Source organism: Euleptes europaea, chromosome 3, assembly GCF_029931775.1.
Source record: "Euleptes europaea isolate rEulEur1 chromosome 3, rEulEur1.hap1, whole genome shotgun sequence".
Lineage (NCBI taxonomy): Eukaryota > Metazoa > Chordata > Lepidosauria > Squamata > Sphaerodactylidae > Euleptes > Euleptes europaea.
Genome location: NC_079314.1, coordinates 22829244 through 22846018, shown reverse-complemented (window position 1 = coordinate 22846018; position 16775 = coordinate 22829244). Strand labels below are relative to the sequence as shown.

General features: G+C 44.8%; 2 protein-coding genes across 2 annotated transcripts in view; both read right to left on the bottom strand.

Annotated features, from left to right (window-relative positions):
• Positions 1-16775, bottom strand: part of SRSF4 (serine and arginine rich splicing factor 4) — a 213580-nt gene that overhangs the window by 51882 nt on the left and 144923 nt on the right. The window lies entirely within an intron of this gene.
• Positions 16259-16775, bottom strand: part of LOC130475775 (lethal(3)malignant brain tumor-like protein 4) — a 61434-nt gene continuing 60917 nt past the window's right edge. The window contains exon 21 of the mRNA XM_056847639.1: positions 16259-16387. Coding sequence (XP_056703617.1) covers positions 16259-16387 — 129 coding nt within the window. The remainder of the gene's footprint in view (positions 16388-16775) is intronic.

The following is a 16775-nucleotide window of genomic DNA, read 5'->3' as shown; positions in this document are numbered from 1 at the left end:
TTTCCTTCTGGCGTCGCCAAATAGTTCAAGATGGTCCCTTCGTTCTAAATCCGTGAGTATCTTATTCATTACTAAAGGGAGGAAATCTGTAAACTTGAAAGTCTTTCATCTACTGTCTTTGTCCAAGAGGATACAAAAGGGTCAAGCTCAGTCCATTTTAAAAGATCTAGAAGGAAATCCTAATCTAATAGGGGGAAAAAAATCTGATTTTCACCACAGGTTTCCATGCTAAGAGAGTGATGGAGCCAAGGCCAACATCTAAGTATGTTAGAGTTTGAAACACAACTAGGCCCTTGAAGGATGGCACGCAAAATTTTTGATTGCAAAGTTTCAATTCTGGCGGAAAGTGCAGGAAACCAAATTGGGGCTCCTTTTATTAAGGAAAAAAATGCTTCTAGTTCTACTGGTGACCATTCGGAAAAATTATCCAAAGAATGGAAGTGTAGAGGGATCTTTTTCATTTAAAAGGGGATGAAGTAGTTTCCCTAGAGTTCCATTGAAATGTGACATGTTTGTCACGCTGGAGTCTCCCTTTGAAATTCTTTTGCTCCAATTAAGACCACCTCTAAAGTGGTTGGGTTTTACAAAAGATAAATCACTTTTTCAACGAATGTTGTTAGATAACAATGAACATTTAATATCCAAGATATACAAGATGTTATTGACTCTATATACTGAACAAGACTTGGTTAAACCAACAATGATAACGTGGGCACAAACTTTGGGTCATGATATACATATGCATAAGTGGGAAAGACTTTGGTTAAAGGATATGAAATATATATATTCACAATCTATGAGAGAGAACATTTATAAAATGATGTATAGGTGGTATTTAACACCAAAGAAATTAGCCAAAATGTATGGTAATATGTCACCGAACTGTTGGAAATGTCAAAAAGAAGTGGGTTCTTTTCATTATGTTTGGTGGCTATGTGAGAAGGCTAAGAATTACTGGGACATGATTTATAATGAATTAAGGTTGATATTACAACAAAATATCCCTAAAACAACAGAAATGATGCTAATGAGTATAATACCTGATACTATAGTGAACCAGAGACCTTTTTTGATGTATGCTACTATTGCCGCCAGAATGGTATATGCTAGGAGATGGAAAATGACAGATATACCAAACAAATCGGAGTGGATTGAAAAAATGATGGAATTAGTAGAAATGGCAAAACTTACGGCGTCGGTAAATCAAAAGGATGATAATGAATTTGCAAAAGATTGGGAGGCATGGATTAATTATTGTAGAGATGAACTTAAATGTGATATTAACAAATGTATTTTGATCTAATTCAGAAAGGATGTATTGGGCATGGATGGTTTTGTTATAATTGAATTAGAAAAACAATACAAAGAGAAAAAAATGTTAACTAAAAGATCAGAGGAGAGGGGAGGGGAAGTCAAAGAACTATACTTTTTAAAATGCGCAATGGAATGTATAATGATTATTTGGAAAAATAAAATAAAAATTTCAAAAAAAAAAAAAAAAAAAAAGACCACCTCTAAAGTGGCCAAATTCTGTGCTGAGACCTTATCCATAAGAAAGCAGATATTCCAAATGTTTAAATGACTTTTATGTATAATTAATTACAGCACCAAAAGGTTACAGATTTTAATCTCTGTATAGTAATTTTTGGTTTGTATGTAAATTGTGCTGTTAAACTGATGTTTAAACTGTGTTGCAATGCTTTCGTGTTAAATTGATGTTGACTCATCTTTTGATTGTAATAAATGTTGTTGATGATGATGAGCACCTGCAGAGGGAGTTGAAAGCCAAAGAATAAATCGACTTCAGCAGCTGACAACATTTTAACACAGTGCTTCTCAAAGGCAAATAAAAAAAAAAAATCAAGACAGTGATTGACGGGGAACAAACCCCAGAAAATAGGGACGGTCCCCTATATACTGGAACCTTTAAAATGATCAGTAGCATAAGTTGACAGCTTAAGTGTTAAAACTGGCTCCCAAGATGTGGATTCCCAGCTGCTACCAAGCTACCTTGACCTGGATGGCCCAGGCTAGCCTGATCTCATCAGATCTTGGCTGCTAAGGAGGGTCGGCCTTGGTTTCTATTTGGGTGGGAGACCACCAAGTAATACCAGGGTTGCCACTCAGGCAATGAAAACCACCTCTGAATGTCTCTTGCCTTGAAAACTCTATGGAGTTGCCATAAGTCTGCTGTGAGTTGACAGCACTTTACACACACCACCCTAAGGCTCAGGGGAACCCTGCCCTCATACACAGAGGACTCCTAAAGACTTCCCACTAAAAACAGAACCCCACCCCCCCTTGGGGCCTTTGCAGCTGTACTGCAATACTTTGATCCGAGTAGTTGACCCTCGGAAAGCAACTATATCAAGAAAACCACCAGCTGCTTAAACAAATGATGTAGAACTCAACTGAGGCTGTGAGCGAAAAGGAGGACACCTTGCTGATATGGGTTTTTTTCTTTTTTTTTTAGTAAACTAGAGCAAAGGTGTGTGTTGAGCTAAGAAGACTCAGATCTAGTTCCTTGCTTGTGCATCTTGGGACTCAGCTGGACACTAGCCAAGTTCCCTGTAGTGTGAACACTGAAAACACTCTATAAATGTTAGATATTATAATCAGGGATGACGTGAATAAATTCAAGCTCAGCATGGAAAGCAGGGTCCTGACCTGGATAGCCCAGGCTAGCCTGGTCTGGTTGGATCTCTGAAACTAAGCAGGGTCAGCGCTGGTTAGTACTTGGATGGGAGACCACCAGCTACACGGAGGCAGGCGATGGTCTTCTTCAGTGGTCACAAATGATATCCATCATAATATATTTTAAGAAACCTGACCAGGTGATCATTCCTGAAATAATGAAAAATAAAGGAGAAACCCAAATTATTATGAATGAATTATTATAAATGAAAAATATTAATGAAGCCTATTTTCAGGTCCTTTGTTTTTAATTAATAATTAGTGTACACAGAATATTTTCTATTTTTGTTTTCTTTAGCTCAACCCCTTAGACTTTTCAGCTGATTTTTGGTTGAGTTTGTCCCCTCCTTTTTCTTATATTGTTATAACAATTCATATACTAGTTCCTCTGAATCCCCAGCTTTCATTTTTTTAAAAAGAGCAAGTTTAGAGCCCCTTTCGTTGTGGAGGTATAACAGGAAAGGCATAGCCCCGCAATGAAAAGGGCCCCGACAATATGTGGTAGCAGCCCCTAACTAGCCCAACCTCATCAGAGCTCGGGAGACAAGCAGGGTTAGCACCTGGATGAGAGACCACCAAAGAAGACTCTGCAGAAGAAGGCAATGCCTTGAAAACCCCATGAGGTGGAGTTTCGTGGGGTTGCTGTGAGTTGATAGTGGCTTGACAACACACACACAACAACAACAATATGCAACTTGCTGATTTGTAAAAGTAACTTCTGGTGGCGGTGGAGGGAATGGCCACTGTGGAGGATAGGGGAACGGGAAATGGCATTGATGCTGTTGAAAAGGAAGGTTGGATTTTCCCATCCACATCCCATCCTGGCTTTGCTGTGACCTTTCCTAAAACATCACAACAAAGCAGGATCCATTACACATGAGATGTCTGCCCCAACTTGGATGCTATTAGGAGGCCTCCCTCCGCTCATTTCCCCACAGCATTGTGGTACTTCCATGGTGGTTAGGGTTGCCAGGTCCCTCTTGGCCACTAGCGGGAGGTTTTTGGGGCAAAGTCTGAGGAGGGCGGGGTTTGGGGAGGGGAGGGACTTCAGTGCCATGGAGTCCAATTGGCAAAACAGCCATTTTCTCCAGGGGAACTGATCTCTATCAGCTGGAGATCAGTTGTAATAGCAGGAGATCTCCAGCTAGCACCTGGCAGTTGGCAACCCTAATGGTGGTGGAAAGTGCTGTCAAGTTGCAGCCGACTTATGATGACCACATAGGGGTTTCAAGGCAAGAGAAGGACAGAGGTGGTTTGCCATTGCCTGCCTCTTCATAGCGACCCTGGACTTCATTGGTTGTCTCTCATCCAAGTACTAACCAGAGTTGACCCTGCTTAGCTTCCAAGAAGAAAGAAGATTCCTTTGAAATGTGGTGTTGAAGGAGAGTGTTATAGATAGCGTGGACTGCCCAAAAAACAAATCAGTGGGTTATAGATCAAATCAAGCCTGAACTGACCCTAGAAGCTAAAATGACTAAACTGAGGCTGTCGTACTTTGGACATATTATGAGAAGACAAGAGTCACTGGAAAAGACAGTCATGCTAGGAAAAGTTGAGGGCAGCAGGAAAAGAGGAAGACCCAACAAGAGATGGATTGATTCAATAAAGGAAGCCAGGGCCCTCAGTTTGCAAGATCTGAGCAAGGCTGTCAAAGATAGGATGTTTTGGAGGATGTTGATTCATAGGGTCGCCATGAGTCGGAAGTGACTTGACGGCACTTAACACACACACAGCTTCCAAGATCTGGTGAGATCAGGCCAGCCTGGGCCAGCCAGGTCAGGGCACAGGGATTCTGTGCACTTCCTTGATTTCCCCCTCTTGTTCTACCCTTTCCAAAACTTGCTTTTGCAGCTTTCTCTTGTATTGAACCAAAGGCATTTGTGAGGTAAGCTTTTGGGAGTGTCATAGAACTCACAGTCAGGCAGAAAGGTGCTCGTAGGTAGGTTAACTGTGGAATATAAAGATTTTAGGGCAACCAACCTCCCCTGCAAATGCATCCCACCCAAAGTTGGTTTTGATAACGTGTCACTCAATACAAAGATTGAAAGGCTTCGACGGGGGAACAATCTGGCCAGACCTATGAGGATATTTTCACAAGGGAAACAGATCCCGTTTTCCCCTGACCTGGTTTCAATTATATAATGGCTTATATATTTATATAAAAAGATGGTAATATAATTATGTCAGCATTGTGCAGCTATGGAAAATACAATAATGTGATTATGTTTGCGCTGCATTCTTTTGGAGAGTCTTTCATAACCAATGCAAACTTCTGGCTCAGCTTTTAGCTGTGTCTGGGTTTTTTTTCCGGAGACATTTGAGGTTGGTTTCAGTGGATTTTGAAAATCGCTAATCGTGCCGCAAATAAGGATTCAAGTGAAAATGTCCCAGTCCAGGGAAGGAGATCCCTGAAGGGAAGCGGGCTTCTTTCTGGGCACTACCTGATAGATCAGGAGGTATTCCAGACTTAGATGGGGCATCTTGAAGTCTGTTTTGCACCCTGCAACGTCTAATCTAAAGTCTGCAACATTTCCCGATCTATCTTATAGGGAGGGTAATAAGCTGCAGGGGATGTGGAATGGAATTGTATAGCACGATCTTGTCAGACCTCGGACACTAAGCTGGGTCAGTACTTGGAAGGAAGACCTCCAAGGAAGACTCTGCAGAGGAAGGCAATGGCAAGCCACCTCTGCTTAACCACTTGCCTTGAAAACACCACTATAAGTCAGTTGCAACTTGACAGCATTTTACACACACATACAATAAGCTGCAGATGCTGGACTTCATTACCGTGCACTGAAACTAGGGTTGCCAACCTCCAGGTAGTAGCTGGAGATCTCCTGCTATTACAATTGATCTCCAGCTGATAGAGATCAGTTCACCTGGAGAAAATGGCCGCTTTGGCAATTGGACTCTATGGCACTGAAGTCCCTCCCTTCCCCAAACCCTGCCCGCCTCAGGCTCCTCCCCAATAACCTCCCACCGGTGAGATTTGGGAGTGGTGCCAGTGGAGGGCCAAGTTTGTGGAGAGAAGAGAACTCAGCAGGGATGTGATGCCATGCAGTCTCTGCCCTCTGAAGCTTCCATTTTCTCCAGGGCAACTGATCTCTGTAGTCTGAAGATCAGTTGTAATTCCAGGGGAACTCCAGGCCCCCCTGGATAGGGTTGCCAGGTCCCTCTTCACCACCAGCGGGAGGTTTTTGGGGCGGAGCCTGGGGAGGTCGGGGTTTGCGGAGGGGAGGGACCCCAATGCCATAGAGTCCAATTGCCAAAGTGGCCATTTTCTCCAGGTGAACTGATCTCTATCGGCTGGAGATCAGTTAAAACAGCAGGAGATCTCCAGCTAGTACCTGGAGGTTGGCAACCCTAACCCTGGTGGTTGATAGCCCCAGCTTCTGGGCTGAGACAATGCTAGGTCCCACTGCCAGAAACCGGATTCTGTCCTAGGTGGATTCAGTCTGATCTGGTATGGCTTTTAAAAAACTTGCTCTGTCCTATGGGAGGTTGTTAACTCCATGAAATCACTTCCATAGCCCTACCACACAAAAATAGACAAGTGGATCTATTGAAAGGCAGAATATTGGAAGGCTGATTACTAGTGCTTTGTTCTAGCATGCCCGTTTATCAAAACATAAATGGGGGAAGAGGGAGGGTGCAAGGAAAACTTCCCTGGAAACTTGCTTGGAGGCGATAGTGTTGCTGCAGCATGAAAAGAAATTAAAATGAGAGCAAAATCCCAAGCCTGATTGTCGTGCCCAGTGCCAGTTACATAATGCTCTCATCTAAATTTTATAAGGGAAATATAAACTCGCCTGCAATTTTTTTTTTTGAAAAAGTGACTCAGTATAAAATGTTGACCTTTGCTATGGTTTGATCCGGAGCCAAGATGCCTCACTTGTTGGAAGTGTAAGTTACCCTTCATCTAACCTGGGTTCGCTGGAAATTTATGGCCTTTTACTATTTAAACAGAACTCTAATAAAAACAACAACAAAGCAGTCTCTGATATGAAAAGCAAAATGGCTGGCTACCAGGGCCAATTGGCAAGCCCATCTTTCAATCCCCCTTTTTTACTGCAGCAATTTGCTGAACTGCTCTTATGTCACGGAACATTCACAAACATTCTGGAAGCGATACCGAGTGGGCTCATCCACAGGTTATGCCAGAGTAGAAACGTGTTCTTCTAAAGAGAGCCAGCGTGGTGTAGTGGTTAAGAACGGTGGTTTGGAGCGGCGGACTCTGATCTGGAGAACCAGGTTTGATTCCCCACTCCTACACGAGTGGCGGAGGCTAATCTGGTGAACTGGATTTGTTTCCCCGCTCCTCCACATGATGCCAGCTGGGTGACCTTGGTCTAGTCACAGTTCTCTCTGAACTCTCTCAGCTCCACCTACCTCACAGGGTGTCTGTTGTGGGGAGGAGAAGGGAAGGTGATTGTAAGCCAGTTTGATTCTTCCTTAAGTGGTAGAGAAAGCCGTGATATAAAAACCAAGTCTCCTCCTCCTCTTCTTCTGTGCCAAAAGATTCCTGCTTGGTTTTTTAAGGATGTGAGGGTATGGGAGATTCCGGGTTTAATTCTCAATTCAGGCTGTGCGTACAGTTGTGTGTTAAATAAGGAACTGGGCACTATTTATTTGTGTGTTAAATAAGGAACTTTCTTTGAATTATCCCAGAAGCGATGAAGCAAATTGATTGCCTTTTGCATTCGAAGTGGTGCAGTAGCGCCACCCAAGGACCCATGAAGACACTGCAGCTGTTGGTCCGGGAGAGTGTTTTTACATAAGGAATAGGGCTGCAGTTAATTGTAGCGTTGGCTGTATGTATTATCCGATTTTTACTAAATCGATTCATTACCCAGTTGCTCCATTGTTTATGGTACACCTTACACTGTTTGTTCTAATTCGATCATCTGGTTTGAGTCTCAGCGAGAAAGAACAACAAATAAATACATAAATAAATACTGGTGAGAATGCTTTGCTAGTCTTTCGTCCAAGATCACCTGCCCAGCCTCTTTTTATTCCTGCGATAAGAGGTTTTTGACCCCGGCTGCCTTTGCTCCAACTGGCAAACACCGGAGGCAATTGTCTGGGGGACGATCGTGCAATCCACCATTAGCACAGCCTTGGCTTTGAAAGTTTAAACAGGATGGGGCTGATCTGATCAAAGAATATGATGGACAAAGAGCTTGGATTGTCAGTCATCACTATGCAGTCAGTCATAGCAAACTAAACCAGGCACAGATGTACAAATGTTTGAACAAGCTTGTAAGCGATAACCTCATGAGAGCTATCAAGGATGTGATGTCTAGACAGTTGGAAAAAAAAGTCTCTTCCATTTTGGAAGAAAGCCTAGCTTCTTGGAGGTCTACCAACAAAACGTCTATGGACACTGATTGCTTTTTCTTCAGGAGGTATGTGCGTTATCTCCAAGTGTCCCTATTCACCAGGGACACCCCTTGTGTTTGTCTAAAGTGCCACAAGACGAGCCAGCATAGTGTAGTGGTTAAGAGCAGTGGTTTGCAGCGATGGACTCTAATCTGGAGAACCGGGTTTGATTCCCCACTCCTCCACGAGCGGCGGAGACTAATCTGGTTAACTGGATTTGTTCCCCACTCCTACACACAAAGCCAGCTCGGTGACCTTGGGCAAGTTACAGCTCTATTAGAGCTCTCTCAGCCCCACCTACCTCACAGGGTGTCTGTTGTGGGAAGGGGAAGGGAAGGTGATTGTAAGCGGGTTTGAGTCTCCTTTAAGTGGTAGAGAAAGTCGGCTTATAAAAACCAACTCTTCTTCTTCTTCTTGCGTTGTAGAACTCATCCCTGGTCAGTCACGCAGCTGTATTTTGTCCCAAGTTTGGTCTTTAAGGACTAGCTTGTGAATGTTTTGCTAGGACTGTCATCCTTCAGCTCCAGAATGTACAGCAGGGGTGCGGAACCTTTTTTCCACCAAGGGCCATTGGGATATTTATAATATCATTCGCGGACCATACAAAATTATCAACGTAAAAATTAGCCGACCAAGCCCCAAGGAGACAGCTGCCCCAGATGACACCCCCTTCTGCAACGGGGGAAAAGGGTTCATTTTCTCGGCAAAACAAACTCACATCTACCTTGAATAGGGGCTACTCCTGTCAGCGGGAGGGGGCGGATCACCAGTCTTAGATCCTTCTGGGCTAGAGATCTGCCAGGAAGGGCCAGACCAAATGATTTCGTGGGCCTTAAACGGCCCCCGGGCCTGACGTTCCTCCCTGAAGCCGTAGAGAGTCTGCATATAAAAACCAACTTCTTCTTCTAGGCAATACTGGAGCAACAAGCGATGTCAGGGCACAAGCAACTTCTACATAGGAGGAGAAGACCCAGAGGAATTCACAGATTCATCTCAAAACAAGCACATCGATACATTTTATTCATATTTTCCGAGTGAAGCATGAGTGGCAAATAGCAAACATTTCAAGGTCTTTTTTTTTTTTAAAGTGGTAGGAAAATAGCAAAATCATCTCAAATGCTGTAAACCGAGGTCCCACGAAGACCTTCTCTGCTTTGCACGTGCCTTGAGTTCATCAAGTAATCTGGACATTTCGAAAATAAACTTGCTCATCACACGACGGACAGAATGTCAGAAAATGTAAATCTTTCTCTGGCATAAATCCCTTTCAGGGCATGGAAGCTGCAAGCAGGAAATCTCGCAGCCAAGCTCGCTTATCCCCTGGGCCAAATATATTTTCCCCCTTTGCTTGTAAAGAGTATCTCTGTCACTGAAATGCTTCTGTGCAGCATTTAAGATTATTTATTCCCCAGAGCAGAAATCTATGACCACTAGATTGCAAGGATGATAGCTTCTGATGGCATGGGGATTTTTTTTTGTCTTCAAAACAAAGATCCTCCGCTGAAAGGAAAAGAAGTCGGAGGAGGGGAGGGGGGTCTCTCTCGCAACTAAATAAGGTTAGGAATGCAAAGCAATGCACATAAATAGCAGAATTATTCGGAATGAAGTTCATGTCTTCGCTTTGTTGGTCCGTGAAGAACAGGCCTTAAACAGCATCACTTACGGAGTGACAGATTCTCTCACACACATACATGTGGCTTAATAAAAGTGGCTGCTCTTTTCAACTGATATTCAGTCTGATGGACATAAATCCTTGGAATCAAGAGGCATCAACTTTTTTTTAAAGAGCGATGTAACACATACATTGGATATTTTTTTTAAAGCATTGTTTTCCCTTACTGCCAAGCCGTTTTTAGCAATTGAGAGAAGATTCATACCATGCAAAAGGGCAGGAACTGAAATGATGACTAAGACGCTTGTATTTGGGGCGGGGTATGATGGCAGTCATCCAAAGACAGTTGAGCACATGAAGCTGCCTTATACTGAATCAGACCCTTGGTTCATCAAAGTCAGTCTTGTCTACTCAGACCGGCAGTGGCTCTCCAGGGTCTCAGGTGGAGGTCTTCACATCACCTACTTGCCTAGTCCCTTTAACTGGAGATGCCGGGGATTGAACCTGGGACCTTCTGTATGCCAAGTAGATGCTCTACCACTGAGCCACGGCCCCTTAATCTCCATCTCTTGCATGTGGCTGTAACCAAGTGGGGGCAAGCTTCTTTTTTAAGGCCTGGTTCCCCCATGCGGGAGGATCAGGCAGCAGAGCCAAGAGGTGATAGAACATGTTACCACCTCATTCTGTTGTCTGTGCAAACCAGGATGACATGTCTTGATGTGGGCTACTCGTCTAAACTGTGCTAAAAATGTGGCGGGAGGAAAGGTTTCAAGCCTCGACGTTATAGCAAAGGTGTAGATTAATTCAATTCTGTCTAGATACAGAAGGAATAAGAACCACGTTATTCCACTGACTTGTGGAATTCATGTCGCACATGCACATATATATTAAAAAACAAGCCAGGGCAGCAGATACAGGGTTGATGATCTAAAGCACATGCCAAACGCGTTTTGACCCCCGAGCCTTCTTCAATGGTCTAGTTACAACATATTATACACACATACACAAAAACAATTAGAACGGTTAGAATCTTGTCCCAGCCCAGGTATGTACTCTTTGAATCAGCCCATTTCAGAAGGAAATATTAAGGCTGTATTCCTTGGACGTGTGCTTTTACAAGTCTAAACATACTTTGATAATCTAATTTCATAGGCACAAGGTCAATTTGGAATATATTTTAGAGTACATACCTGGACTGGCGCAAGACTGTAAAACCATTTTAAAACAAATAAAACAAATAAAACCATTTTATTTGTTTGATTTATGTGTGCACGCATAATATGTTTGAACTAGACCACTGAAGAAGGCCCAGGGGGCAAAATGTATTTGGTTTTAGATCACAAACCCTGTATTTGCTGCCACTCAGACCGGCAGCGGCTCTCCAGGGTCTCAGGTGGAGGTCTTCACATCACCAACTTGCCTAGTCCCTTTAACTGGAGATGCCAGGGATTGAACCTGGGACCTTCTGCATGCCAAGCATATGCTGTACCACTGAGCCACAAACCCTCCCCTGAACCTGTCTTCTGAGTCCTACAGAAATAAACCATGGATGGCCTATGTGTTTAACTAAGAATGATAATTTCCCCCACTATCTGTGTGTCTGTGCATGATGTCAACTCCCAGCCAACTTATGGCGACCCTGGAGGGTTTTCAAGGCAAGAGATGTTTGGAGGTGGTTTGCCATTGCCTGCCTCCGCATGGGCTGAGAGAGTTCAGAAAGAACTGTGACTGGCCAGGGTAACCCAGCAGTCTTCATGCGGAGAAGTGGGGAATCGAACTTGGTTCTCCAGATTAGAGTCCGCTGCTCTTAACCACCACACCACGCTGTCTCTTTCCCCATTAACTACAACTTCAAACATCTGTGCCCAGCTCAAATATCTGTGCCCAGCTAGCAGCTGAACCAAGGATACCAATCTGTCTTCCTTTAAGAAAGATGTAGACAAGCTGGAACGTGTCCAGAGGAGGGCAACAAAGATGGTGAGGGGTCTGGAGACCAAGTCCTATGAGGAAAGGTTGAAGGAGCTGGGTATGTTTAGCCTGAAGAGGAGAAGACTGAGAGGGGATATGATAACCATCTTCAAGTACTTGAAGGGCTGTCATATAGAGGATGGTGCCGAGTTGTTTTCTGTTGCCCCAGGGGGTCAGACCAGAACAAATGGGTTGAAATTAAAACAAAGGAGTTTCTGTCTAGACATTAGGAAGAATTTTCTAACAGTTACAGCGGTTCCTCAGTGGAACAGGCTTCCTCAGGAGGTGGTGAGCTCTCCTTCCCTGGAGGTTTTTAAGTGGAGGTTAGATGGCCATCTGTCAGCAATGCTGATTCTGTGACCTAAGGCAGATGATGGGAAAGAAGGCATCTTGGCCATCTTCTGGTCACTGGGTGTGTGTGGCGGGGAGGTAGTTGTGAGTTTCCTGCATTGTGCAGGGGGTTGGACTAGATGACCCTGGTGGTCCCTTCCAACTCTATGATTCTATTCCTCTCGCAACACAGTGAATTGACACAGGACTGCTTCAGGAGAGCAGTTTAAGAGACGCATGGCAGAATATTAACTTTCCCCAATCACACCGCATTTCCACTTGTGTATAACAATACTGTGAAAGCGGCCCTGAGTGTCAGTGTACAAAGCCGGAACAAAACCTCCTTCCGCAACCCCTCCTTGGAAGCCACCTGCTTTGTAAAAAAAAATCCTGAATCATGTTAGCGTATGAACGCGCTACTAGTGGTTGCCCTTTGGAAATACGCAGAGTTCATTGTTTAACCAACTTTATTTCCATGGGAATGGGTCAGCCATGTCCCCTTGCCTACCAGAAGCACATGTAGAGAAAAATGTGCTGAATATGCCCTTGGGCAATTATCCTCCCTTACCTCATGAGAAATGTATTTTTAAAAATACGTATCTGACCCACATAACTTGATGCCGTCTACATAAGCATCCCATTGTCAGAGGCCATTCTCCATTACTAAGAGAGATGCTCTCTGTTGGCCTCAAATCAGCAATGACACTTCTGTGAGGAAACTTAAAACTCCTTAACTTTTTATACAAAAATAGAATGCTATGAGATGTGTTGGTTCTGCAGGCCTAGTTAATAACTGTTCAGATTCAGCAGCCTGGACTGTACGCCGATTTAAGAGTTTTGTGTCATCTTGACTTATGGTGACTTTTATGGAGATTGGGGGTGGGAAGGTGGGGGATGTCAAAGGGATCTAACCACAAGCCACCCTTCACAAGTGAACATGCCACACAATTGCCTGTAAGGTTTATAAATTAAAACGGGCAATTCACCACTCACCAATCTGAAAGGAAGCTGCGTGCCGTGCGTCAACCCACATTTCTCCTGCCAGCAATGGAGGAAACGGAGAATGGAGCAGCTGCCAGAAGGATCCTTTCACCCTCTCTCAAGTTTATCTATTTACATTCTTATCCCTTTCTTCTGTCCTTCCAGGAGCTCAGGAGAAGACATGGTTCTCCTCCTCCTTCTCCCTGCGAGGGAGGTGAGATTGAGGGTGCGAATATCCAACGGTCTCCCAGTGAACTTCGTGGCTACATCAGGATTTGAAGCTGCATCTGTCCAATCCTAGTCCAGTACTCTAAAGTAGACTGGCTTTACACAATCAACCCTTCAAATGAGTTAGAAAGTTTGGTTTGATTTATAGGGCTGGAGGAGATATACTACTAGCCCAAGAAACCAGCAGGAAAATGTATGAGTGGTCACCTTGATCTGCATGCAAGAGAGGGTCAGCAAGTGTTATGTGAGAGTTCAGAAGATTCTCCATGTCTGAAGGAGAAAATAAATGCCTGTATCTGCTTTCTAAGTAAAAAAGGTAAAGGTCCCCTGTGCAAGCACCGGGTCATTCCTGACTCATGGGGTGATGTCACATCCCAACAGTTCCTAGGCAGACTTTGTTTACAGGTGGTTTGCCAGTGCCTTCCCCAGTCATCATCCCTTTACCCCCAGCAAGCTGGGTACTCATTTTACCAACCTCGGAAGGATGGAAGGCTGAGTCAACCTTGAGCCGGCTACCTGAAACCGACTTCCGTCGGGATCGAACTCAGGTTGTGAGCAGAGCTTTTGACTGCAGTACTGCAGCTTACCGCTCTGCGCCACGAGGCTCCTGCTTTCTAAGTAACACTATAGTTTTCTATATTGCAACTGCTTGCCTCTGGTCTAGTGCAGGGCTCCTACATACAAGTCAGCATAACAATTAGAGCTACTGTATGCACAAAACTGACTTATTTTTGTTTCCATTTCCTGCAAGCTTTTTGTTAGATGACTCTGCTTGGATTTCTTTTGGCAGAAGCCTCATCCTGTATCCCCCTTCCCCATCCAGTCAAAAAGTCTTATCTGTTTCAGCAAACAGTAAAAAAAAAAAGCACCCTCTCACAATAAAGACTGCAACCTAGGGACTCCTGCATAGTAAAACAGGCAAACAATCGGAGACTGAGAAGACTATAGGCCCATTTGGGGCCCAAACCCTCCGTTCTCCTTCAGCAACAGGCACGGAGCCTTCTGTGCCTCTGCCTCACAGAATAATGGTGCTTTGGGGCAGCCACTTGCCTTAATGAGGCTTCAGTCAGCCTGCAGGCGAGCCTTACTAAAATGAACTGAAAAAGAAAAAGGGCAGCTGTGCTTAACAGACTGCAAGCTTAGCAGAGGGGAGATGCAGAACACGTGTGATACATCGGGGGATAAACCAGCTATGCTTTACTCTGCTCTGGTTAGGCCTCACCTGGAGTATTGTGTTCAGTTTTGGGCACCACAATTTAAGAAAGATGTAGACAAGCTGGAAGATGTCCAGAGGAGGGCAACAAAGATGGTGAGGGGTCTAGAGACCAAGTCCTATGAGGAAAGGCTGAAGGAGCTGGATATGTTTAGACTGGAGAGAAGACTAAGAGGTCATCTGATAACCATCTTCAAGTACTTGAAGGGCTGCCATATAGAGGATGGTGCCGAGTTGTTTTCTGTTGCCCCAGAAGGTCGGGGCAGAACCAATGGGTTGAAATTAAATCAAAAGAGTTTCCGTCTAGACATTAGGAAGAATTTTGTAACAGAGCGGTTCCTCAGTGGAACAGGCTTCCTTGGGAGGTGGTAAGGGCTCCTTCCCTGGAGGTTTTTAAGCGGAGGCAAGATGGCCATCTGTCAGCAATGCTGATTCTATGACCTTAGGCAGTTCATGAGAGGGAGGCCATCTTGGCCATCTTCTGGGCATGGAGTAGGGGTCACTGGGTGTGTGTGGGAGAGCAGTTGTGAATTTCCTGCATTGTGCAGGGGGTTGGACTAGATGACCCTGGTGGTCCCTTCCAACTCTATGATTCAAAAAGCTGTGTGTTGCTTCCAAAGCCACTAGATCAGGGGTGTCGAACTCCTTTGCTACAAGGGCCGGATATGACATAAATGTCACTTAGTTGGGACGGGCCATGCCTCGCCAGCCCAGATCGAGAGTGGGGTGGTGGTGGTGGTGGCTGCCTTGCTCACAGCGGCCTTGCCAGCCCTGATCTGGACCTGGGGTGTGTGTGGCTGCCTTGGCTGGCTCGCAGGCCGAATTAGAGCTCTCAACATTCGGATTAGAGCTCTCAAGATTTGGCCTACGGGGCTTATGTTTAACACCCCTGCACTAGACCTTTTTCCAAGTAAGATTTCTTGGCAACAAAAGACAGGGGCAGGAGAGGGAGTGGGGAGAGAGAGGAAGAGAGCACTGAATGCATTCATCACAGGGTCATTTTAAAAAAACAACAGCCCCCTTGTTTTCTCAGGCCTCCCCCATTATGTTTCGTACATTTAATTCAAAAGAACCCCACTCAAAATTATGGGCCTGCCTTCTGAGCCCCCTCCTGTGACCTTTATTAACGGTGCACTTCCAGCAACGCAACGCAATGTGATAAACTGCACAATCGCCATACATGAAGACGGACTTGACAAAGATCCCCATTCCTCCCCCCGCCCCCCCCCCCCAGCAAACGCTGCTTTAAAATAATAATAATAATTAAATGCCGGTATTTGGATAGCTGAAAAAAAGAAGGATTTCAAACTAGCCTGGAAAGAATGGAGGTGCCTGAATTTCCCAGTATTAGGAACCAAGCAACACTGCTTTTGAAGACTATCCCCATTCCTCGTTCTACTTTAAAAAACAAACAAACAACCACTCTCAAAGCTCTGTACAGACAGAAGACAGCAAGGGACAGCTTGGACTCTCTCTTTAGGCACTGTCAACAGGAAAGTCAGTTTGCTTGATCGAGATTGGCTCCCCGCCAACGGCAATACCTGGGATTCCTCTTATAACTGGAGGTGTCTTCGAGATCTTCACAAAAGATCGATATAATGGTATCCAAAATTCAATTAGAAAAAAAATTAATAATCTCTTCCTAGAAGGGAAGCCACTGCATTCATTCCAAGTGGCAGAAGGGGATTCCTCTTCTTCTTCGGGATCCTTTCGGCAGATTCTACCCAAGTCAGTCTAAAACAAGAGTTAAGGCCACATAGCCTTTCCAAGGTCCTGGCCTATTCGGACTTGGCTGCGAGAGGCAGCGCCCACAAGAACTTCTGACCCGGCCTGGTTGGGCAGGAGGCGCCTCAAGCTTCTTCTGCCGTCTTAAACATCAGGATGGCATTGTATATTTTCAGTGCGGGCCCCAGCTTGATGCTCAGGATCTTAACAATGTCCGATTGATTTAGGAGAAGGAAGGCTTCACCGTCGATTTGCTGGAGTGCGAGAAAAAGGGAAATGGAAGTCATTGCGATGGGCGGCAGACGGCTTCTGTGACCTTACTATTAACAGAAGGGCAGAAGGGCTCAAGGCTGAGGACTGGTGCCGCCATCAGGCTACACCTGCTAAAGCTTCCACCGCTTTCCATTTCTCTTTCAATGGGGACCATATGAAACTGCTCTGTGCCAAGCAGGGTTGCCAGGTCCCTCTTCGCCACTGGCAGGTTTTTGGGGCAGAGCCTATGGAGGGTTTGGGGAGGGGAGGGACTTCAATGCCATAGGGTCCAATTGCCAAAGCAGCCATTTTCTCCAGGTGATCTCTATTGGCTGGAGATCAGTTGTAATAGCGGGAGATCTCCAGCTAGTACCTGGAGGTTGGCAACCC